A 23,945-nucleotide genomic window follows, 5' to 3' on the forward strand; every position below is an offset into this window, starting at 1 on the left:
GCCAAGGTGGAGATTGTTAGGGTGTGGCTCGTATTGGAGTCGACAGCCGCACCACCCATCCGCAATCGTTGACGTTGGAAACCGCCGACCACCAAAGTCTGCCTGCCATGTTGAATTTCAGTGGGAGTTGATACTTGCCAAAGTGGAAATTGTTAGGGTGTGGCTCGTATTGGAGTCGGCAGCCGCACCACCCAGCCACAATCATTGAAGTTGGAAACCGACGACCACCAAAGTCTGCCTACCATGTTGAATTTCAGCCACCTACTATTAACTTCTTACCCCACTTCCATGTATAAATATATGTGGGTTGCAGTGTTGTGTAGTTGGCTAAGAGTTGTGTGTTGTAGAGAGGGGTGCGGTGTGCTAACTTGTGTGGTGTGTTGTGCAAGGAACAGAGTGTTGTGTGAGGCAGAGTGAATCTTTGTTGAGAGAGAGAGAGAGAGAGAGAGAGAGAGAGAGAGAGAGAGGGAGAGAGTGGAGTTGAGGGCAGTAGTCTCCTCCTCCGCCTTGTAATTCTCCCGGTTATAGTGGATTGTGTGTGCTCCCGTGGACGTAGGTCATAGTGGATCGAACCATGTAAATCTGGTGTTGTATTGTTGTTGTGTATTTTGCTCGTGTGCGATTGTTACTCCGAGATCCAACCCCAACAGAATAACTATTTCAAATTTCACTATAGGAATGTCTACTCTTTTCTTATTATACATTAGATGAAATGGTAAGAAATATTCAAGGAATAGCTATTTATTCCCAAAATTTTCACCATATTTCATCTTATTTCAAGAAATATATATTCCACAAACTAAACGTGACCTACGAATTCACACAAATAAATTTTACTACCTTACATACCCTCTCACACTCGAGCCCGTTAAGCTTGAAATCATAGACAAAGCACAAGCCTACAAAAACTGTAGTTCCTAATATCACACACAAGCACACAAAATTGTCACTTAGAAAATAACTTTCCAACAACTTTTTTCCCTTTCAGGTTTCAATGTTCCCCACCCACCCCCAAAATCTGCATAATATAGTCAATTTCAGAACTATTCTTTCTTTCAATTTTAAAAATTTTCTCACCCACTCCCACAGCCTGCATGCTAAAATTTTCTAGCCACAACAAACAGATTTGTTAAAAGGGCATCTATAAAGGTGTCAAAGCGTGGCTAGTAAGTTGGTTCAAATTTTCTTGAACACCATCCTGGCTTCTAAGCACCTCCTTGCATTTCTACCAACCCAGAAAGTGGTTAATGAGGGTTTTTGCCCACAATCAATACTGGGAAAATGGGAAGCAGAAAACAATATTATAGAGTGCTAAATATTCAGGGCATTAGTCAGTGAATAGCCTAAACATTTACAAAATTATTTTTATTTTAGAGTTGGAAAAAAGAGAGCAAAATATGTACACTTTGGCTCCAATGAGCGATTCCTAGACCAGGGTAGAAATGTTAAGACCTCAATAGTCTGTTTCTTTGTTCCATCAGAGGCCTGAGTTAACATGGGAGGTAGCCCATCTTCCATCCCATACTCTTTCCAAAGGTTTGAAACCTCCAACATAGAGGTCTGCAACTCAAAACAATTGGGATGTCAAACTTGGAACAGATATCAATGATCTAGATTCTACTGTATATGTCAAAAGGAGTCTAGTCAAAATTCTTATATATAGAGATGATAAAATATAATCAACATCCCCCATCACAGAAACCAAAGATAAAAAATAAAAAATAAAAATAAAATAAAACAAAGGTGCATTGTATCTTCTTTTAGAGAAAAGGATCTCAAACAGTACATTGCTTGGAAGTGGGTAGTGCTCTGCCCGCTGATGCAGGAGATGTGCCCATTGGGTGGGATCCAGGGCCCATATGCTGCCACATTATCAAATGAGTTAACGGTGTGGATTGAGCAAGCAGATGGACCGTTGGATTCCATAAAATGGACACAGTACACGAGCGCACGCAGGGGGTGGGGATGGGGGTTGGGGTTGGGGTGGAGGGACAGAAAATACCTTGTATTTGATCAAGCCTTCCCCCACCCACAAAAGAGAGAAATGAGAACAGCTGAGTGGAACCAGTTAGCATTTTACCTATAATATATAACAGTGAATCAGCCATTGTTGAAGCTATTTATATTCAGTTATTGCATCCCTTGATTTCATACTTCACCAACTTAGATGACACAGCAAGTTATGACCTGTGAAGACAGATTATTGCTACAAGCCTCTGTGATCAAGATATAAGAATTAGGAATTGTAAAAGTCTATCAAGTGTATTTTCTGACAAATATTATCTAATTTTACATACGAAAATTCACATTTTGGCTTTAACAAAGACAGTCTTTCAGTCAGTACAATTGTGTCGTGGACAAAGTCAATAGCAATGAAACTAAGAATGGTGAAAATAAAATTCTCATGTATTTTATAAGACAGTAAGGTTGTGTCTGGGAGCATGAATTTCAGGCCTAGGACTTAGACTTGCATGGATATGGATAAAACCCAATACGATTTTCTAATGCATTTCATCCAAGTCTACACGAATTAGAATCCAAGGCTCGAAATCTAAGCTTCCAACACAGGGTAAGAATATGGATTCTCATCCATACATTATTATGGTTATGTAATTGAAAGCCCACTTGGATGATACCTGTTAATAAATGCAGAACATGAAGGCTATGTAAAGCAGAGTGGATGAATTTAAAAATATGCCAATTTTGCATGTTCAAAGATTACACTTAAGAACTTTAAAAATGCACCAGTTTTTGCTACAATTTGAGGCAAATGTTGAACTTTTTTGTTACAACTCACACTACAAAAGAGAGCGCTTTGAGTGCCTTGGAGAGCAAAATAAAATGACTAACTCCATGTGTTACCCAAAACATTCTGTGAATTTAGATTAGCATTCCAAACAGCATTAAAAATGGTGAAGACAGATACAAAAGAAAAACAGGAATATATTTATTTACAGTTACAAAGCTCAGTCGCAAAGTCGATGCAGTTTCTATTTGATTCATATCATACATCATGTACAACAAGAGTGACAGAAACTGGTATAGGCCCCTAAAGAAATGAACAAGCAAAACCATCTGAGAAAGCAGTTGGCATTTCTATAGGAACATCGCGATGAAATTCATCAGAGATGCATTTTGGACGTAAAAAAAAAAAAAAAAGAAAGGAAAAAATACTGAATGTATGAGACTGGTACCTCCCAGAGACAAACTTCTTCATGAATTGATGTTATGTTGAAAATATCCATGCAGCAAGTGCTGCTTCCACTGCAGCATGAAAACATTACCTGCCTTCCTTGGTCATCAACTGGGAAAAAACCTTGCTTGTTGTTATGTCTAAACTCCCATTTTCATTGTCGCCCTCAATAATACTTTTGCTATAAGGAGCTTCAGGAACAGCTGTAGATTCTGTGAGCTCTGGTACATTAACATCACAATCTTCCTGCAGTTCTCTTCCTCTTCCATTTTCTTGGAGCTGAAGTGCGTATTCCAAATTCCATAACACATCACCCATGGTTGGCCTGTCAACACCATAGTCAGCCAAACATTTCTCTGCTGTCTCTGCAAATTTCTTCAAAGAGTTTGGCTTTATCTGCCCCACAAGATGGGGATCAATAATTTGCTCAAGAAGACCCTTCTTCAGCCATTGCATTGCCCATTCAGCTAAATTCACCTGCTCTCTAGCAAGCGATGGATCAACAGCGGGTCTAGCACAAAGAACTTCAAGAAGCACAACACCAAATGAGTAAACATCTGATTTGTCAGTAAGCCGTTGCCTCCGGAAATACTCTGGATCAAGGTACCCAAAACTACCTTTTACACCTGTGCTTACATGAGTCTCATCGAGATGTGGGCCAGACCTTGAAAGACCAAAATCAGCAACCTTAGCAACATAATTTGTATCGAGCAAGATATTAGTGGATTTAATGTCACGATGGATAATTCCCTGAGCTGATCCTGTATGTAGGTAGTGAAGGCCTCTAGCAGCCCCAATGCATATCTCAAGCCTCTGCTTCCAAGACAATGGAGGAAATTTTGAACCGTACAGATGCTTCTTCAAGGGCCCTTTCTCCACATACTCATAAACAAGTATCATTTCTGACTCTTCCTCACAATATCCAACAAGTGAAACAAGATGGCGGTGGCGGATCCTTGACAGAATTGTTATTTCAGTCTGAAATTCTGGTAGGCCTTGCCTAGATCCTGGCATACCTCGCTTGACTGCAATTTTTGTATTGTCTCTAAGAACCCCTTTAAAAACCATGCCGAACCCCCCAGAACCAATGATCAGACCCTTATCAAAATTTTTCGTTGCCAATTGTATATCAGCAAAAGGGATCTTCAAGCCCATTAAAAAAATTGGGCCAGGAGATGCACGAGCTGTTGCTTCAGATGTTCTACTGTATGAACTACCTCCATATACAGCTATGGGAGTCCAACCCAGACTTTCTGCAGGTCTTGGTTTTGGTTTCTTCTTCCTGCATTTCAGTGCAAAAATAACTGCCAGTATTGCCAAACATATAAATACTGTACCTCCAACTATGGAGCCCACAACAACCCAAACATTTTTCTTCTTACTAGCCACAGTTTGAAAACCTGCAAACTTCACCATCTTCATGATCTCCACCCCATTTAAAATAGCATTCCTACTCAAAGAACTGCTTAGTTTAGAGGGGCCAACACTAATCCTCATAACCCCCGAATTACTCGAATCCACAACAAAATCAATGTAGTAAGGCGATGCAAGAACATGATAAGCAAGAGAAGATAAATCAATATCTTTATATGCAGAGTGCCCATTGATAAAGACATCAAAGTAGAGCTCATTAATTGAAATGCTAACTATATCGCAGAAATGCAATCGAACCAAGTGCCGTGCACCATATGAACCCACCGGAAAATCCCACGTTATGTTGAACCACGAATCTGTAGTTAAATTATCTCTATTCATCTGCTGCGCAGTCATGTAAACATTATCTGGGGCAATCTCTCTGCTCGAACCTCCAGGCCGGTAGTTTGGCGTATGAGTGGTGACGGCAAGCTTCGCAGCTGATCTTAAGACTAGAAAATTCTCATCGGGGACCCATGTCCTCCAGAGACTGTCATTATAAGGGGTTAATTTCAACCCACCAACATTGATCCTATGTACAGTTTCTAAAACCTGTGATGAAAGATTCTTGTACTCCTGAACCCCATTAGGACCAATCAACTTCGCCCCATCATCAACAATGAGGTCCCCGGGAGCCGAAAAGACTTCAATTGCATTCACAAATGCGAAACTCGATTCCCCATTAGGCGAAAACACCATTTCAACAACATTCTTATCGATTCTTAATATGTACTCCTTTAATACAGCAATTTGGGTTCTAAAATCGTTCAATAATCCCAACCCATTAACAGAAACGCTAAAATTTGCAGCTGTGAGATTGTAACTTGAAGAAGAGAAAGGTGAGAAATGGAGGCGTACCACGTGGGTACCAGTTTTCTTCACAGGAAACGTAAAGCTAGAAACGGATGTGAAAACCCTGGCAGTATGGTAAAGTTGTGGCGAATCTGCAGATGGGTTTTGGTTCGCGAGAGAAATGGACTTACCTGAGGACAGAAAAAGCGAGCCGGGTTTCGCAGAATCGCCAAGAAAGAACCTGTTATCGACTGAGGCGTTTGTGTTTGATCCGCAATTAATGAGATAGTTGTTTTCCGGAGTGAAAGGGGCGGAGAAGCGGATGACAGAAAGAAGAATTAGAGAGAAGAAGTGATGTTTTGAGGCCTTCATCGATGAAGATTTGTGGGTTAATCTTCAAGAATCTAAAGAGGCGTTCAACTTGACCTTCAAGGCATGAAATTCATGGCACTTTACACGTTTGTGAGCTCGTGAAGAAGAAACAGAGGATTTCGCTTAGAGAGTAGAGCATTTTGGAATTTCAGTAAAGTTGAGGCCTCAGAATTTGTCCTTGTCCGGCCATTGGAGTTTCTTAAAATTTAAAATATCTGTAGCAGTGTAGCACTTCATGGTTGACATTAGAAGACTGATCTTCTGTCAGCAGATCCAAAAAGAAGAACAAAATAATGAACTAACGAGTTTTTTTTTTTTCTCTTCTTCTTTTGGTCATACTACTATTTTTAGGATTGGGAAAATAGGCAAATGAACAATTGGACACTGCAATGTCAAAAGCCAAAAAACAAGAAAGAAGAAAATGGGCCCATAATCAATTTATTTCAACTTTTAGTTTCTTTTTAATTGTCTGTTGAGACTTTTATAATACCATCCAACGCCTAATGATGCCACCAACTACTCAAAATTAAGTGAAAATTAAGTTCAATAAATGAACTGTCACGAGATCATTCATAAATAAGCATGCATGCTTTAAAAAGAATTCACTGTGCTAAGATGTATGTATGATCAAAAAGTATAATTACATATTTTTAAAAAATTATTAAAAATATTTACTAAGGGTGAGCTATACAAGTGTGCGATCTACGATTTTAAAATTTTTAAATAGGTTATGGGAGAGTTGAGATAATGGATATATTGACCTCCCTATGGCTAAGGGAAAAAATATTGACCTTCCTTATGATTTTAAAAATATTAGATTAAACATTTATCTTGAGGTTCCAAAATTTTCATAAACCTTCTCTCAGGTTTTTTCTTCGAACAGATACAAATCTATCTTATATTTTGAAAAAAAATAAATAAATCTTTTGAAAGGTGTAAGGGTTCCAAAAATAAAATGTTAAGAGAAATCTAATTTTTTAAGAAAATTTCAAGGAAAATCCATTAGATTTTTAAAAGTTTAGAAAAGTTGTGTCTTTTTAATAAATTTTAGAAATTGTAAATTTTAATATGACACTTAAGTGTCTAAATTTCTAACAATTGTCAAAATATTTCTTGAAGACCCGCATCCACTTAATGACAGATTAATTTTTATATTTTTTATTGACAAAAACAACCATCCTCCATTTATATATATATTTTTTAAAAATTTCAAATTACTTTGTGAGGTATTTTAATAGGCGTAAAAAACCTTCATAGGTGTAATAGCATATTCAAAAAGACACGAGAAAATAAATGGTGAACAAATTTGAAGGCTGTACAAGAATATAGAGAAAGTGTTTGCGAGTATGAATTTGAATTTTGTGTTTTGAATTTAAATTTGTATGAATTTTATACTATATTTTGTTTAAATTCACACAAATTCAAATTCAAAATCGGAAATTCAAACTCATAAATGGAAAAAGAGTGTAAAATTAGTTTCTGTGGATAAATCCAATGATGGGTCCAACCTAAAAGTTGCCCATCCTACTCCTGTCCTGTGAATTGACAGTATAAATCTGGGTTTAATTTCTGTTTTGCTGAATAAAAACCTGAATTTACCTCTTGCGTTGGCTATAGGGCCAAGCAGCGTGGGCGAGGGATTAGTCTGAGTGTCACGCTAAAATCTGGGTTTTATTTCTATTTTGCTGAACAAAAACCTGAATTTACCTCTTAGTAGGGTCAGACAGCGTGGGCGATGAATTAGTCTAAGTGTCACGCTAACCAAAAAAACCAAAAAACAAAGAAAAGATTGAGAAATTTCTGTATGGTACTCGCAGAGACTTTTGAAAATGTTGAGTTGCAGTGCAGAAGTGCATGCCAGCGTCGCCATTTCAAAAAGAATCTTCTCGGTTGGCATCAACCACCTTCAAGGTGTGAACTATGGCACGGCCCTCCTGGCCTCATCCCATAAGAATTCTTTCGTTTTTGTTCAATTATCTTTAATGCCAAATTGCTCAAAAGCTGTACTCATGCTTAACTGGTCCACCATTCTACTTTTCCCTTTTAATTTAGGTCGAAAGATGATTATTTCCCTCGAGTTTTTATGAATAATTTTTTTATTTTAAAAAATTATAAAATTATAAATAATTTTTAGTTTTTTTAATTTAAAAAATAAAAATAAAAAAAGAGTTTGTTTAACTGTGCAAAATAATTTTTTATTGATAAATTATTTTTGAATTTTTCATAAATTATATAAAGTAATATTTAAAGTTTTAGAGTTTGAATTTAGATTTGTGTGGATTTAGAAGAAATTCTATACATAATTAATACAAATTGAAGTCCGAAATCTGAATTTCATGTTCGCAAATGCAATATAAGAATTATAAATTTAGAAAAATAATAAAAAATGCTTTCAATTTTCTATATAAAATTGAAATTTTGAAAAATAATGCGGCATTTTTTGTATTATTTTTTAAAAATATAAATAAAAATTAAAACTATTTCCACAAACAAATAAAGTCAAAATTGTTTATTTTTTTGTCCATTTGATTCATACAAATGCCATAAAAATGAAAAATTAGTTTTTTAAAACTAAAATAAAAAATAAAATTTATTTTTCACAAAAAAATAGACCCTTAAGTCTAAAAAATTTTAAGAACTCTCTTTGTTTGAAAAGAAAAATGCATGTCTCCTTGAAATTTTAATAATTTGACAAGCTTCTTCTAAAGTTTCTCAAACAATTTTCTATTATTTAATAGAAAACAAAGTATTGATATTGAATGTGATTCGAATATTGTAGTAAATTTGATAAGATCCAGTAAGTGCTTCTTGTGATATTTGTAGGATTTTTGGGAGTAGTTTATTGATTTATTGAAGGGAGTAGACTTTTCTATAAATCATTGGTATAGATAAGGGAATAAAGTGGCAGATGCTTTGGTTTGACAAGGTTTTATGTGGAAGAATAGTTTGTTTATAAATAGTAGTCAACTTCCTAGAGTTATCAATGATTTATATAAACTGGATAAGATGGTACGACTTATATGAGATATGTTTAGCTGGTTTCCTTTTGGTATTGGTATATGTTTGTTTTTTTATTTTGTTTGATTTGATGTGTGTGGTGTTTTATTAGTTAGTAGGTCCTTGTTGTTGTGCTGGAGCCAAAAGACGCTGAGCTGGAGACAGGCGTGAGGAGATAAAGCTGCTGAGCTGGAGACACGCGTGAGGAAATAAATGATGCATTGCAAGCTGGACATTTATCCACCATTCATCTCCATTTATCTCATGATTGTAAACCTCCCAAATTTGTAATTTAATGTATTTAATTGTGATTTAAATATCAGCCATATAAATAGAAAGCTGAGGAATACAAAAGAAACAGAAGAAAAGCTCAAAAAGCAAAGAGAAGAAAGACAGGAGGAGGAGAGTGAGAGGAAAATAGAGTTGTAATTTTCCAGCAAATAGTGAATTAGTGGTGTGCTTCGTGGAAGTAGGTCGATCTTGACCGAACCACGTTAAATTTTTGGTGTCATATCTTTCTAGTTGCTCATAGGATCATAACAAGTGGTATTAAAGCCCGGTTGGAGCAGGAAAAACTAGATCAGAAGTGATCCTAAAATCAGAGCTCTGTCTAAAGGCTCGAAACTGAGTTTTGAGGCCACCATCACATTCAGCTTGCCGAGGCAAAGAGAACCGTGCAAACCGGAGCTTGAAAGGAGCTCAAACGAAGCTTCACGCGCCCTCACACGCCACGCCAGAGTAGGATGCCTCGCCACGCGCCGGTTACACGATGGTGACTGTTGCTCACGTGCCCCACGCGTTGCCACGCGTCTTCCTTATCCAGATCGCCTCAACTCGACCTTGAGCCTCTCTCAGATCGGATCAACCCACGACCCGGTCCGCGGATTCGTATCCGACTCGAACCCATCCAGACTCGGGGCGCCACGTCGCTACCATGTCATCTGTGCCACGTCAGTCGGGTGACACGTCAGCCGCCACGTCAGCATAGGTGGACCCCACTGCCACGTCAACAAGTGGACGCACTGCCCCGTCAGCAGGTGGACCCCACTACCATGTCAGCACCCGCCACATCAGCACTTCCACATCATCCAGTGCCACGTCAGGCCCCACGTCAACATAATTGACCAGTTTTACCAGATTTGGCCATAACTTTGACTAAGCTATTTAGAGTCGTTTTGGATCCGTTCTTCGAGCGAATTGAACCATTTCTAAGGTTTTCGACCATTTTGGATCCAATCGTACTATCTATTTGAGCTAATTATATCTTTAGATCAGTGAATCGAGATATCAAATGAAAAGAGCTCAAAAATCGAAATGTTCAACGGAAATAATTTCGGTTTCTGGAAGATGCAAATTGAAGATTATTTATTTGGGAAAGAATTGCACTTACCATTTAAGGGTAAGCCAGCATCCATGAACGAGGACGAGTGGGAGTTGCTTAATCGAAAAGCTCTCGAAGCTATCAGAATGACGTAGTCGAAGTCTGTAGAGTTCAATATCAAGCATATATCATCCACCAAGTCTCTGATGGATGCGCTCTCTACTATGTACGAGCAGCCTTCAGCAGCAAACAAGGTACATCTCATGAAAATATTATTTACGATGAGCATGTCTATAGGTGAAAGTTTAAGCAGACATTTGAATAATTTCAATGAGTTGTCGGATCAACTCGTCTTAGTTGGGATAACGTTTAATAATGAGATTCATGCCCTACTGATTCTCAGTCAGTTGCCTGAAAGTTGGAATGGTGTTGTTACTGGCATCAGTAGCTCCGCAAGAAAATCAAAGCTTGTATATGATGACGTTATCAGCATGATTTTGACGGAGAAAATCATAATGCAGTTGAACCATGGCTCCACTTTGAGTTCAGCCTTGAACATGGAGAGTCAAGGTAGAGGAAACAGGCATGGACGATCAAACAACCGCGGCAGATCTAGGCCTAGGCGGTTTAAATACAAAAATCCCAGAGGTTCTCAGGACACAGGTTCCCAGAGCACAAAAGTTATTGAGTGCTCGAATTGTGGAAAAACTGGTCATTACAAGAACCAATGCAAAAGTCAGAAGAAAGAATACGAGCTGAGGACAAAGACAGAAGCAAATATTGCTTCCAAAAATGATGAGTTGTTGATCTGCTCTTTGGAGAGCAAGCAAGATTCTTGAGACTTAGACTCCGGAGCCTCATTTCATGCCACTTGCTGCAGAGATTACACACGAGATAATTTTGGTAAGGTGTACCTTGGCAACGATCAACCTTGCGACATAACCGGTAAGATAGTTGTGAAGATCAATATAAACGGGTCAGTATGGAAGCTGAAGGATGTCAAATATATTCCTGACCTAAGAAAGAATTTGATCTCAGTTGGTCAGTTGGCAGATAAGGGATACACGACGAAATTCATTGGCGATGAATGGAAAGTTTCAAAGGGTGTACTAAATATTGTGCGAGGTAAGAAAAGCAAAACACTTTTTCTAACTTCCAATGCCTCCATGTCTATTTCAGTGGCTGCAAAAATTGATGACAGTAACATCTGGCACCAACGACTCGGTCACATGAGTGAGAAGGGACTCAGGGTGATGCACTCAAAGGGAAAATTTAGTGGTCTACAATCAGTACAAATTGACATGTATGAGGATTATATAGTCAAGAAAAATAAGAGGGTTAGTTTCCAGATAAACACCCGTGCCCCAAAGAAGAAGAGACTAGAACTAGTCCACTTAAAATGTGTTGGGACACAACAGTAGAATGACGAGAATCCTCAGGTGGAGGAACCAGTGGAGCAGATCGTCGCACCCCCGCCTCCTACTCCAGCTCCAGAGCTTAGAAGATCTACTCGGTCCCATGTACCAAACATAAGGTATATTGATTACTTACTTCCTATAGATGGAGGAGAGCCTGAATGCTATGATGAAGCATGTCAGGTGGCAGATACGAGCAAGTGGGAGCTTGCGATGAAGGATGAGATGAAATCCCTCACCTCCAACAGAATGTGAGAACTAGCTGAGTTGCCCAAAGACCTTCACAACAAGTGGGTGTACGGAATCAAAGAGGAGCATGACGGCTCCAAAAGGTACAAGCCTCGGTTGGTAGTCAAAGGCTTCGAACAGAAGGAAGGGATTGACTACACCAGCATCTTTGTACCAGTTGTGAAGCTGACAGCCATAAGATTAGTCCGCAGGAATCGAGCAAACAGAAGGTGGTGACTACAGAGAAACTGAAGTTTAGTTCAACTTCAGTTAGTCTTCATGCCTGAAAACATATTTTGAGCACATCACTTATTCATGATACTGGTTGAGGAGGTGTTTCCGTCTCCAAGTGGGAGATTGTTGTGCTGGAGCCAAGAGACGCTGAGCTGGAGACACGCGTGAGGAGATAAAGCTGCTGAGCTAGAGACACGCGTGAGGAGATAAATGACGCGTTGTAAGCTGGACATTTATCCACCATTCATCTCCATTTATCTCATGATTATAAACCTCCCAAGTTTGTAATTTAATGTATTTAATTGTGTTTTAAATATCAGCCCTATAAATAGAAAGCTGAGGAATACAAAAGAAACAGAAGAAAAGCTCAGAGAGCAGAGAGAAGAAAGAGAGGAGGAAGGGAGTGAGAGCAAGAGAGAGTTGTATTTTTTCGGCGAATAGTGAATTAGTGGTGTGCTCCATGGACGTAGGTCGATCTTGACCGAATCACGTGAAATTTCTGGTGTTATATTTTTCTGGTTGCTCACAGGGTCCTAACACTTGTTTAGATTTGTTTGGACTTATAGTCCTGTTTTGGTTGGATGTTGGTGTTATTTTTAGGAGACTTTTAATTTTATTTTATTTTTATATGTAAGTTCTCATTACTTGTCTTGTAACCACGGTATTCCTCCGTCAAAAGTGAGGGTATATCAATAAATAAATGGAGATTCCGTTCTTCTTCTTCTTTTTTTTTTTAAAAAAAAGGGAGGAAGTGGACACAAATATCTTAAAAATGAATTTTTATGAGAAGCTCATACAATTTTTGAAACTACAAAAAAGATTTGTGAAAATTTTAAAATTTTGGAAAATTTTTTTAAGTCCATATAATTTTTAAAACCTCAAAAAAAAACATTTACATCATTTTATTAATAAATAAAAAAAGTATATTTTGCCCTTTAAAAATAGTGTGCATGCATGTGAAGAAATCTCTTGGAATGGTGGGAAAACTTGTTGAAATCCCTTGAATTTGGAACGCTCTTGGTTGGCTGTGTCATTTTCATTAGGTAGCCACCACAAAAGCACATAAGCCCTGCCCTGCAACCGACAAATATGACTGCATTTGGACGCTTTTGGTTTTGAACTTGTAACCTTCTAAATCAAAAATTCAAAATTCATGTTCCCTATTTTGCAAAGCATGAAAATATTCGTTAATATAAATAGACAAATGATTCACTTCATTTGCAACCAAAATTGGTTATTTCGTTGTATTTTATTGTCCATTGTTATGTGAAAAAAAAAAAAAACTAAGCTAGAAGATATATAAAAATATGTGATTGGTGTGACTTGGGAGAAAATATTTTTAATAAATATATATATATAAATTTATCTTTAAAAATAAATAAATACATAGAAATGAAATTAATTTACAATTAATTCTAAATCAAATTTATGGATGGATGAGTCAAACTTTGAGCTTAAGTACAAAAAAAAGTTAATAAAGTTAATGAGTTAACTTGTGAGTATATTAAATAAATTTATCGTTGAGTCCATAAATAACTTGACTTGTGAGCTAAATAAGTTACATCATGAGTTCAATGAGTCAAATATGGTATATGTAAAGATTAACTTATTTAGTTTTAAGTTTCATATATAAATTTGAAATTGAATCATTTATCTCGACAAATGAGATTAAAATGAGTCATTGTCGAATTGAGTGAATATTGAGTAGCTCATTGATTACTTGACTCGTTTGCATCCTAAGACGAGATTTGAGTAGTATAGGATTGTATTTCCCATCTTAAAGTAACAAATACAATTGAGTTGTGGAACAGTTCAATTATTTACTTAAAACTTGAAAAAGTAATTTGTGAGTTGTCTTGTATTGGAAAAGAAAAATAGATGTTAAATTGGGAGAAAAGTTTTTCTGTATTGATCTTTTCACATAGATTACAAGGGTATATATAAGAGAATATGAAAAAATGGAAAGTAAATATTGTGCTAAAATGAAAATTGTAGATATCTATAATACTCCCTCTCAAGTTTGAGCATGGAGATCCGTAATGCTCAACTTGCGTGATAAGTTTTGGAAATGATCACGACCCAAAGCTTTGGTGAATATATCGGTAAGCTGACTATGGGTAGGAATATGCTTAATGAAGAAGAGGTCAACCCGTAACTTTTTACGAACAATATGACAATCGATTTCAATATGTTTGGTACGTTTGTGGAAAATAGGATTCTAAGCAATGTGAAGAGTCGCTTGGTTGTCACAATATAAAAGCATAGACTGAGAATGCGGTATGCCAAGATCAGTTAAAAGAGTTTTAAGCCATGTAACATAAGTAGTGGAAGCAAGTGCCCGGTACTCAGCTTCAGCGGAGAAGCGAGAGAATGTAGTTTGTTTCTTAGTGCGCCAGGAAATTGGACTAGTGCCCAACTAAATGAAAAACCCAGTGGTGGAGCGACGAGTGAGTGAACAACTAGCCCAATCTGAATCAGAATAAGCGGAGACTTGAAGAGTGTTGCAAGTAGGAAAAAATAAGCCTTGACCTGGAGATGCCTTAATGTATCAAAGAACACGTATAGCAGCATCATAATGCGGTTGTTTGGGCTGGTGTATAAATTGACTGAGAATATTGACTGAAAATACAATGTCGGGACGAGTGATGGTGAGATAGATCAAACGTCCAACGAGTCACCGAAACGAGCTGGGATCAGAGGGAAGATCACCATCAGTATTATTAAGCTTCAGATTTTGTTCCATGGGAAAGTGGGCAGGACGAGCACTCAGATGACCACTATCAGTGAGGATGTTAAGAGCATATTTGCGTTGGTTCAGAAAAATGCCAGTGGGAGAGCGAGCTACTTCAAGGCGAAGGAAATACTTCAATTTGCCAAGATCCTTGAGTTTGAATTTCTGAGCAAGCATGACTTGAAAGTGCTAATATCGGAGAGATCATTGTCTGCCATGAGAATGTTATCAACATAAACAAGTATAAGAGTAAAAGATTGACCCCGAAAGCGGGTGAAAAGAGAGTGATCGGTCTGAGATTGAGTGAAATCCGCAGCAAGTAAAACAGAAGATAATTTAGAGAACCAATTGCGAGAAGCTTGCTCGAGGCCATAGAGAGATTTTTGAAGATGACAAACACGAGTCTCCCCCTATTTGAAATAACTCGAGGGAGGGATCATATAAACCTCCTCATCGAGGTCACTATGGAGAAAAACGTTGTTGACGTCCAATTAAAGGAGATGCCAATTCTGAGCGACCGCCACTACAAGAACACACATGACAGTAACGAGTTTAGCAACATGAGCAAAAATATCATGATAATCCAAACCTTCTACCTGAGTGTAACCCTTGGCCACCAAGCGAGCTTTGTATCGCTCTATGGGTTCATCAGCCTGGAGTTTTGTTTTGAACACCCATTTACAGCCAATTGGTTTTTTTCCAAGTGGAAGGTATTGAAGAACCCATGTATTATTGGTTTCTAAGGCTTGGATTTCAGAAGTCATGGCATCACGCCAATGGGAGTGTAGCACAACCTAAGAATATGAGGTGGGTTCGGGATGTTGGGACATAACAAAAAGAAAAGCCAAATGTTGAGTAAAGAAACGGTGATAAGATAAAAAAGAGGAGAGACAATGAACCGTACTTGAAGGACATCTTGAAACTTGTGAAGCCATGGAGGACTTTAGTAAAGTAGGGCAGATATAATCAGCCAAGTGAGAGGGATGTGTGACAACTCGTTTGGGCCGTGAAAAGGTTGGTGGAGGGGGTGGTGGAGGGGATGGAGGTGGGTGAGGGTGGGGGTGTCGGGGAGGAGACCAAGGGAGAAGGAGAGAGAGATAAGGAGCTAGGGTTAGGTGTGGTTGGAGGAGGAGGTAAAGTGTTGGAAGGATGTATATCAGGAATAGGAAGAGGAAGGACTGGAGAAGATGTAGAAGTTGGAGAGATGAGATGATAGAGAAAAATATTTTTTTCAAAAGTGACATCACGAGAGATGAAATTTTTTTTGTTTTCAAGATCGTAAACACAATAAGCTTTATGATGAGTAGGATATCCTAAGAAAACACGGCGAAGAGCACGGGGAGAGAATTTATCGCGGTGTTGACGAGTAGTGTGGGCATAGCACATGTAAGAACCCGAATCGTAGTATGTGGGTTTAATATTGAAAAAAGGGTAAAAAGGTAAATTGTACAGACTTCATCGACGAGGCCATCATTCGTCGACGAAGGTTGAAGGCTCCTTGTCGGCGAAATTCAAAGGCTTGTCGACGAGGGAATGCCGAGAGGTTCGGAGAAATTGGAAATATCTGGCTCGTCGACAAGGCCACCTCTTCGTCAATGAAGGTAATGGCGGACTCGTCGACGAGGACGCCAATTCGTCGACGAATCCACCCGAGTCAAAGGCCTTTAAAGGATATTTTGGGGTTGCCTCTTGGCTAAGATTTAGAAATCCTCTCCCTCTTTCTTTAGAACTCGAAGCTCTCTCTCTCTCCTCGATTTCTTCGTCGTTCTTCGCCTAATTCGTAAATCCAATGTTACTGCGAGGATCAGGGAATGATTCTCTACGTTTCTAGCAGATCGGAATCTTGTTTTGAGCGATTTTGGGTTTCGGGCTTACCTCGATTTTCGTTTCTGATTCAGTATATGTGTTGTAGTACGAATTGTAAGTATGTGTTGTATTGTGGTTTATAGGTTTTGAAGTCTCAGTTCGTAGTTTTGGGGATCGTCGAGTTCGTAGTTGGAATTCGGGTTAAGGTAAGGGGATTCTGTTTATATCAGTTTATTTTCAAAATCAGGATCGATAAGCTTGTAGGTTTCGATCGTATATATGTTTTGATAACTTATTTGGAGAAATCTGTCGGGTAAATACGGGATTTTCGAGTTACAGTTTTCGAAAAAAATTGGGGATTTTGGGTATCATCTCTACTTTGTTTGGAAAACCGTTCGTTTTGTTTAAACTGTATTATTGAGATGACTATTATCCATATTTGCATAAACTATATACTTGAAATGGAAAACGATATGATTTACCCTAAACCAAATAAGTGTGGTATGTATGGTCGTATGTAATTGTTCCAAGTATTTGTAAAACAGTTATGTGGCGGCTAATTATCGTACGCTGAAATGTATAGGAATGTGAGTTCCAAAATGATTACAAGTTTTGTGAAATCGGCTACGAGCGACTAATTACTGTATACCAAAACAACTATGTGGCGGCTAATTACCGTACGCTGTGCCATGTACCGGTTAATTACCATGGGTAAGAGTGGCTGGCTCTATATCCAGGGTGTGAAATATCACCAATATGTTCCGGCTGGTCACTGATGGACGTGTTCTACACCGTATGGAGCAATGTAATCACTATAGGCCTCGGTCGTCACAGCGTAGTTGCGTATGTAGCAATGTAATCGTTGTGAGACTTAGGTGACCTTGTGTAGTTGCGTATGGAGCAATGTAATCATTGTGGGCCTCAGTCGTCGTAGCGTAGTTGCGTATGTAGCAATGTAATCGTTGTGAGACTTAGGTGACCTTGTGTAGTTGCGTATGAAGCAATGTAATCACTGTAGGCCTCAGTTGTTAGAGCGTAGTTGCGTATGTAGCAATGTAATCGTTGTGAGACTTAGGTGACCTTGTGTAGTTGCGTATGGAGCAATGTAATCACTGTGGGCCTCGGTCGTCGTAGCATAGTTGCGTATGTAGCCATGTAATCGTTGTGAGACTTAGGTGACCTTGTGTAGTTGTGTATGAAGCAATGTAATCATTGTGGGCCTCGGTCGTCGCAGCGTAGTTGCGTATGTAGCAATGTAATCGCTGTGAGACTTAGGTGACCTTGTGTAATTGCATACTAGTATGACGACACTGACCCTATGTTTTGGGTATCGTATATACTGGAATGGTTTTGTGAAAATACTGGAACTGTATATAACTGAATGAAACTGTATGGAAATGTTTCGAACTGTATCGTATTTTATAGTGTTATGAAGTATGTAAAATAACACTGTATGCCACACACTGATATAACCTGTTTTCTTCCTTACTGAGAGGTGTCTTATCCCGAATGTACGTACAATGTTTTTCAAGTCCTTCGGGTAGCCGTAATTAGCATCCTAATATCTGAAAGCGGAGTGTCGTTAGCTACTTTTAGTACCTATTAGGTACAAGTTTTGATATCCAGGTTGTCGGGATGGTTTTGTAGACACCTGGGGTATGCTTGGTATTATGGGAATGTATATCCTAGCTTGTATAGATTCTGGTATGATATTGTATATGTATAAAAAACCGTATTCCGCTGCGTATTTTAATGAGTATGAATTTTTATGTGTATGTATATGGGGCATCCGTTCACCCCACGGGGTCAGACCCTCTTTTTGTGTTATATCATGTACGTTTTAAATTGATACAAAGACAGGTTAGGTTACTAAATTCACACCTGAGACCCACCTACGGGTTCAGGGTTTGACAGCACAAGCATCCAAACACGTGTAGGTGTGTATATGACGGTGGTTTCTGAAAAAGAAGTTCATAAGGGGACTGATGATTGAGATTGGGCGAAGGAGTGCGGTTAATTAAATAAGTAGAGGTAAGAATGCATTCACCCCAAAAGGAGATAGGAATATTAGCTTGAAAATGTAAACATCGATCATATTAAGAAGATGACAATGTTTACGCACGGCAACACCATTCTGTTGAGATGTATCCACATATGTGCGCTCATGAAAAATGTCGTGATCATGGAAAAAGGTTTGAAGTGGAGTGAATAGAAATTCTCAACCATTATCAGTGCGCACGGGCTTAACAGTGCAATTGAACTGATTTTGAACCATGGCGCAAAAATTCTTAAGGCAAGCGAAAGTATCAGATTTCATGCGCATAAGGTAGATCCATGTAACACGCGAGTAATCATCCACGATTGTTAAAAAATAATGTGCACCAGAAAGTGAAGTTGTAGAATAACCACCCCATATATCACAATAAATCCAATTAAAACAAAATATGTTCTTATTTGTGTTCAAAGAAAAAGGTAAACGAGTGTGTTTCGCTCTAGCACAAACATCACAAGGCAAATGAGAAGAAGCAATATTGAAGGTTTTTGGAATACATGAAATAGAAGGGTGACCAAGACGTTAGTGCCAAAGAGTAGTGTTAGAAACACCTGAGAGTGAAAAACTGAGGCGGAGGGAGGTGTATAGTGGTAAAGTCCATCTCGTACTTCACACGTTCCAATCAGCCTCCTCGTTGATAGGTCCTGAAAGACACAAAAGGTTGGAAAAAATATAACAACACAATTGAGATCCTTGGTAAGTTTGTTAATGGATAATAAGTTAAATTTAAATGAAGACACATAAAGAACATTAGAAAGAGAGAAAGTAGGAGAAAACCACATAGTGTCGGTATGAGTTATAGAAACAATGTTACCATTGGGAAGCTTAATGGGGCATGGATGATTGAGAAGCTGAATACTATCAAGAGAAGACAAATTGAAAGTCATGTGATCGGAGGCACCTGAATCAACAATCCATTCAGTATTAGAAAGAGAAACAGAATGACAAGAGGCGAGGTTACCAACAAAATTGGCAAAGTTGGTGTGCAAGGGTGATAAAAGATCAAAGAGTCGACGACATTGTTCACTAGTGAGACTAGGGATAGCAATTTCAAAAGAAGTTGAATAACCCGTGACAATATTTGTAGCTATTGAAGAACCAGATGTGACGTTGGACATAATGTCAGATCAGTTCAGATGAATCAAACCGCCAAATTGAGCCAGATTCGATCTCCGTGACGGCAAAAAAATATATAAACCTTCGATTTGATAACCTCACCGTAAGAACTGAAAAGCAAATTCAGCGATTGCTTAATCTGAGTATGCCGAAGAATAGATATGACACCGAAGAAAGAACGGTGCATTGAGATGAGGTCGGAGAAGGCAGGTCTGGCCGGAGACTACCCAAAAGTCACCGGAGACTAAAATGAACTGAGATGCCTAGAGGAGATGATCGGAGCAATGACGCCAGTGACTACTGCGTGAGAGAACTGAGAGAGAATTGTGGAAAGATGCCAAAAGCAGAGATGCAGCTGAGAGAGGACCACGTGCATGCAAGTCTGAAAAACGCCGGAAAGGATAATAGAGCTCTGGAGAAGCTGTTGAGAGCATTAGTGATACTGGAGAAAACTAGTCGAGATGACGGAAAAAAAACTGAGGGAGCATCGGAGATGCACCAGCCGGGACTGAGAACTGACACTGAACCGAATGCGAACACTAGAGATACACCAGCCAAAGACTACTGACGAAGAAGGCAGGAGAAACGAATAGAGAGATGTGAAGACGAATTGAGATGGTGAGAAACTGAAAGGCAACTCGAAAAAAAACAAAGAGCAGACAGATCGCCAAAAAAAAATGGAGACGTTGGAGAACTGTCGGAGAAGATGAACGGCGCACTTCGGGATGGCCGGAGAAGATGGAAGACGCCAAGAACTGAGAACAAACGAGAGACTGCTGCTGCTGCTGCTGCTTTCGCCGGCGACGAAGATGACGATTGAAAGTTGACGAGAGACTGCCGGAGAGGTTGAGCGAACGATGAACGAGCCCGAGCGAACGCCAGAGGCTGAGAAAAGACGAGAAAGGGGCAGAGTTTCTGCCGGAAAATAGAGAGCAAAAACGAGCAGAGCGTCGAAACTAAGAACCGGTGAGCCAAAACGGAAAACCGAGAACTCGAGAGCTGTCGGAGAGTGAGGGAGAGACGCCAACAACGAAGACAAGTAACACCGAATTGTGATGGCTAGACCGCCAAAAAAAAACCAGAGCACGAACAGAGACGAGCCGCGATTGGGCTCAAACGAGCCGAGCGGAAGTGGAAGACGAGCCGAGTGGAAACTGGAGCAAAGCGTACGCCGGAGCTGCAATAGAGACTAGCAGAGCGGAAGAAGACTGACGGCGGCGGCGAAGGAGAAAAGAAAAGAAAAGAAAAGAAAAGAAAAAAGAGGTTAAGATCTAGGGCTCTGATACCATGTTAAATTGAGAGAAAATTTTTTCTGTATTGATCTTTTCACATAGATTATAAGGGTATATATATAGATAAGAGAAATGGAAAAAATAAAAAATAAATATTGTGTTAAAATGGAAAGTATAGATATCTCTAATAATAAAGAATAAGATACCTATATATATGTAAGCTTGTGGTAAAAAATAAAATAAAATAATATGTTTAAATATATTATTATTTATAAAAGAAAACCTATAAATAATATGTTTATAGACAAAATAAGCAATGACTATATTTTTTTGGACAACTCGTGACTTCTATTAGTAATGGTGCTTCTGAGTTTCTTAGGAGTCATATAATAGATAAAACATAGAACTAATAGATTAAAGTGTTATGTATGAGTTTTGAAAGGGGGCAAAAATGGATATGAGATTTGACTAATATAGAATAGATTATCTTCCATTATAGAACCTAACTCAATGTGGTATTCTAATAGCCAAAAACAAAGTATATGGTTTGAATTCCAAATCATTATCTTGAGACTCATTCTCTTCATCATAAATGAACAGTTTGCCTTGAAATGAACTTTCTTACTAGAGAAATTTCAATTCGTTGGGTTTTTTAACTAGTCAAATAGAAAGCTCTAAGGTGCCATACTATAGGAGTGATGAAATAATTCTCCCTTTTTACTATCATGCCTACTTCAATTAATTTTTTATTTCAAATAATTTCACGCTTTTTAAAAAAATCACAAAGTTTGACACAAAATAATTAGCGAATTGAATATTTTTAGAAAAACTTTCAACGATGTTATTTAAATTCAATAATTTTTTTAGAATCTATGTTAAGTATATCTCTTAGTCTTATGGGTCTAAATTCTAACTCATTTTTTGAAACATTAGAATGAAAACTTATATTGCAAATAAGTAAAACAATAAAGGTCAATTCTATTTTATTTTTGTGTAACAAATATATTCTAACATATTATTTTATAGTTAATTGGTTTTAAACTTCAAGCTAAAAAACCAATTTTTATTTTTATGTTTTCATGTTAAATTGTGATGTGATATAATGCTTGCAAGAGTATGAAATAGTACTATTCTACTTGGGCCTATGACCATTATAGACTCGCATGACAAGAAAATAATTATTGAAATAAAATGGATAAGTGAAACATATAAACACATGTCTTATTTAGATATTTTCTTCAATAATCAATATTTGCAATAATGAAATCTTATTATTTTTTAAAGTGATTGATTTCAAATATATGGTCTAATTTTTTTTTTTTGTTCATAGAGTAAAAAATTACAAGTTGAAAGATTTTTCTTCTTTCAAATTCCTATTTAAGTTTTCTTAGTCATTCTATCTACTTATTGGTCCCCCTTTAGTTTTGGTTCTCATTTCTCCCTCTCACTTTAACAAAGAGTGAGAGAAAAAAAAAAGAAGGAAAAGAATAAAAAAATTTCAACCATACTACCATTTTTCAGCCAAGTTGTCGGGAAGAAAAATTCTTCTTTGCTCTTCTTTCTTTCCTAGCATCCATTAAAGCCACTACAACATCAAATCACTTTGTTCGTTGTTGAGATTGTGAGTTGTTGTTATTTATTTACTTAACAATTTTTATAACTTTCAATGTTTTTTGTAAATTTTTTAGGATTTTGTTTGTTTCTTATTTTTAAAAAATAGATTTAATCTAATTTTGATAAAAACAAAGATGAGTTGATCGGTTATCTAAACCTAAGGTCTAAAAAATTAAGAAGGAAATTTACACTCAAGCTGTTTATTTTAGAATTTGAAAAAAAAAAAAAACTTCTGAAAGGTAAAATTTGGGAAAGCATAAGATTCAAAAGTTTGGTTTCATGCCTTTTCCTTGTGAATCAGAATCGAGTGGTGTCAAATTTGAAATTTTTTGATCATTAACCTATTAGCTTTGTATTGATCTGTTTTTGTTAGGGCATGATAGTAGTACTTTACCCGCTTCTTTGTCTTGGTTCAGCCTATACAGCAAAATCAACTAGAAACAAACCGTGAGCACCTTCTCGGAGTGGTGTAAAAATCGACCGAATTAAACCGATTCGGTCCAGTCGGTTCGGTTCCCATTTTAAATAAGTTCAGTTCGATGGTTCGGTTTTTGGTTTCATAATGCTTGTTCGCTTCGGGACCGGAGAAAACGAAATTTGCTTGCATGTAGTCCATGTCCAACTGTCCAAGTCCAACGCCCCAAGCCCAGCCCACTGTCCATCCCGTTCGGCCATTCCCAATTCCTAAATTCAAAATCCCAACTTCCGATCCCCAAATCCCAAATCCCATGTCGCTTCTGGTTCTCAGTTTCTTAGGGTTAGAAACTTAGAAAATTCAAGTTTCAACTTTCAGATTCGGGCGTTCAAAACTCACTACTCAGGCGTGATTAATGAAGCGGTGCAGGTGATTCTTGTTCTAATTATGTTCGTGTAATCGTGTTCGTTAGAGAGAGCAAGGCCGAGGGTTTTGTGGAATCGTGTTCATCAGAGAGAGCAGCTAAGCAGTGAGCAGGTGATTCGTGTTCGTGACGGACAATCGAAGAGAGAGCAGGGACGAGGGTTCGCAGTGCATTATAAAGCTTGAATTGGTCAACTTGTGAGCCTTCAACCAGTTCGTGTTCGTATGAATCGAAGGGCTGAACCGAAGGTCTCCTTCTTCTTCTTCTTCTTCTTCTTCTCTCTCTCTCTCTCTCTCTCTCTCTCTCTCCTATTTGCTATGAAATATTGTTTGGTGGAAGCTGAATGTTTTTCTTTGATTGTTCTTCGATTCAATAGGCGTGTATGATTGTTCTTCAAGGAAATGGGGTGGATGAGCAGAAAATGGCATTAGGAAGTTAAATTTTTCTTTGGGAAATTTGGTTTATGAAGTTCATTTTTCTGGGGAACTCGGTTTCTGCAGTTTGGTTTTGTAAGAAATCGGGTTCTTCGGTGATTGCACAGCCTTACCTTCTAGAACCAATTTTTACTTTGCTTCCTATTTTCTCTAGA

At 38.0% G+C, this 23,945-nt stretch overlaps 2 protein-coding genes across 2 annotated transcripts in view; one reads left to right on the forward strand and one right to left on the reverse strand.

Moving 5' to 3' along the window:
* Positions 1 to 2,927: 2,927 nt before the first annotated feature.
* On the reverse strand, positions 2,928 to 6,216 carry LOC131146809 (probable receptor-like protein kinase At5g24010). The gene has a single exon (XM_058096603.1). It carries the CDS (start codon positions 5,768 to 5,770, stop codon positions 3,281 to 3,283), a length of 2,490 nt encoding a protein of 829 aa, XP_057952586.1. The 5' UTR covers positions 5,771 to 6,216; the 3' UTR covers positions 2,928 to 3,280.
* Positions 6,217 to 23,065: 16,849 nt separating this feature from the next.
* The window catches only part of LOC131146810 (uncharacterized), a 28,964-nt gene continuing 28,084 nt past the window's right edge, over positions 23,066 to 23,945 (forward strand). Inside the window, exon 1 of the mRNA XM_058096605.1 lies at positions 23,066 to 23,604. Within this exon, the coding sequence (XP_057952588.1) occupies positions 23,581 to 23,604 (24 nt within the window). The 5' untranslated portion in view covers positions 23,066 to 23,580. The remainder of the gene's footprint in view (positions 23,605 to 23,945) is intronic.

The sequence above is a fragment of the Malania oleifera genome, chromosome 13 (genome assembly GCF_029873635.1).
Source record: "Malania oleifera isolate guangnan ecotype guangnan chromosome 13, ASM2987363v1, whole genome shotgun sequence".
Classification (NCBI taxonomy): Eukaryota; Viridiplantae; Streptophyta; class Magnoliopsida; order Santalales; family Ximeniaceae; genus Malania; species Malania oleifera.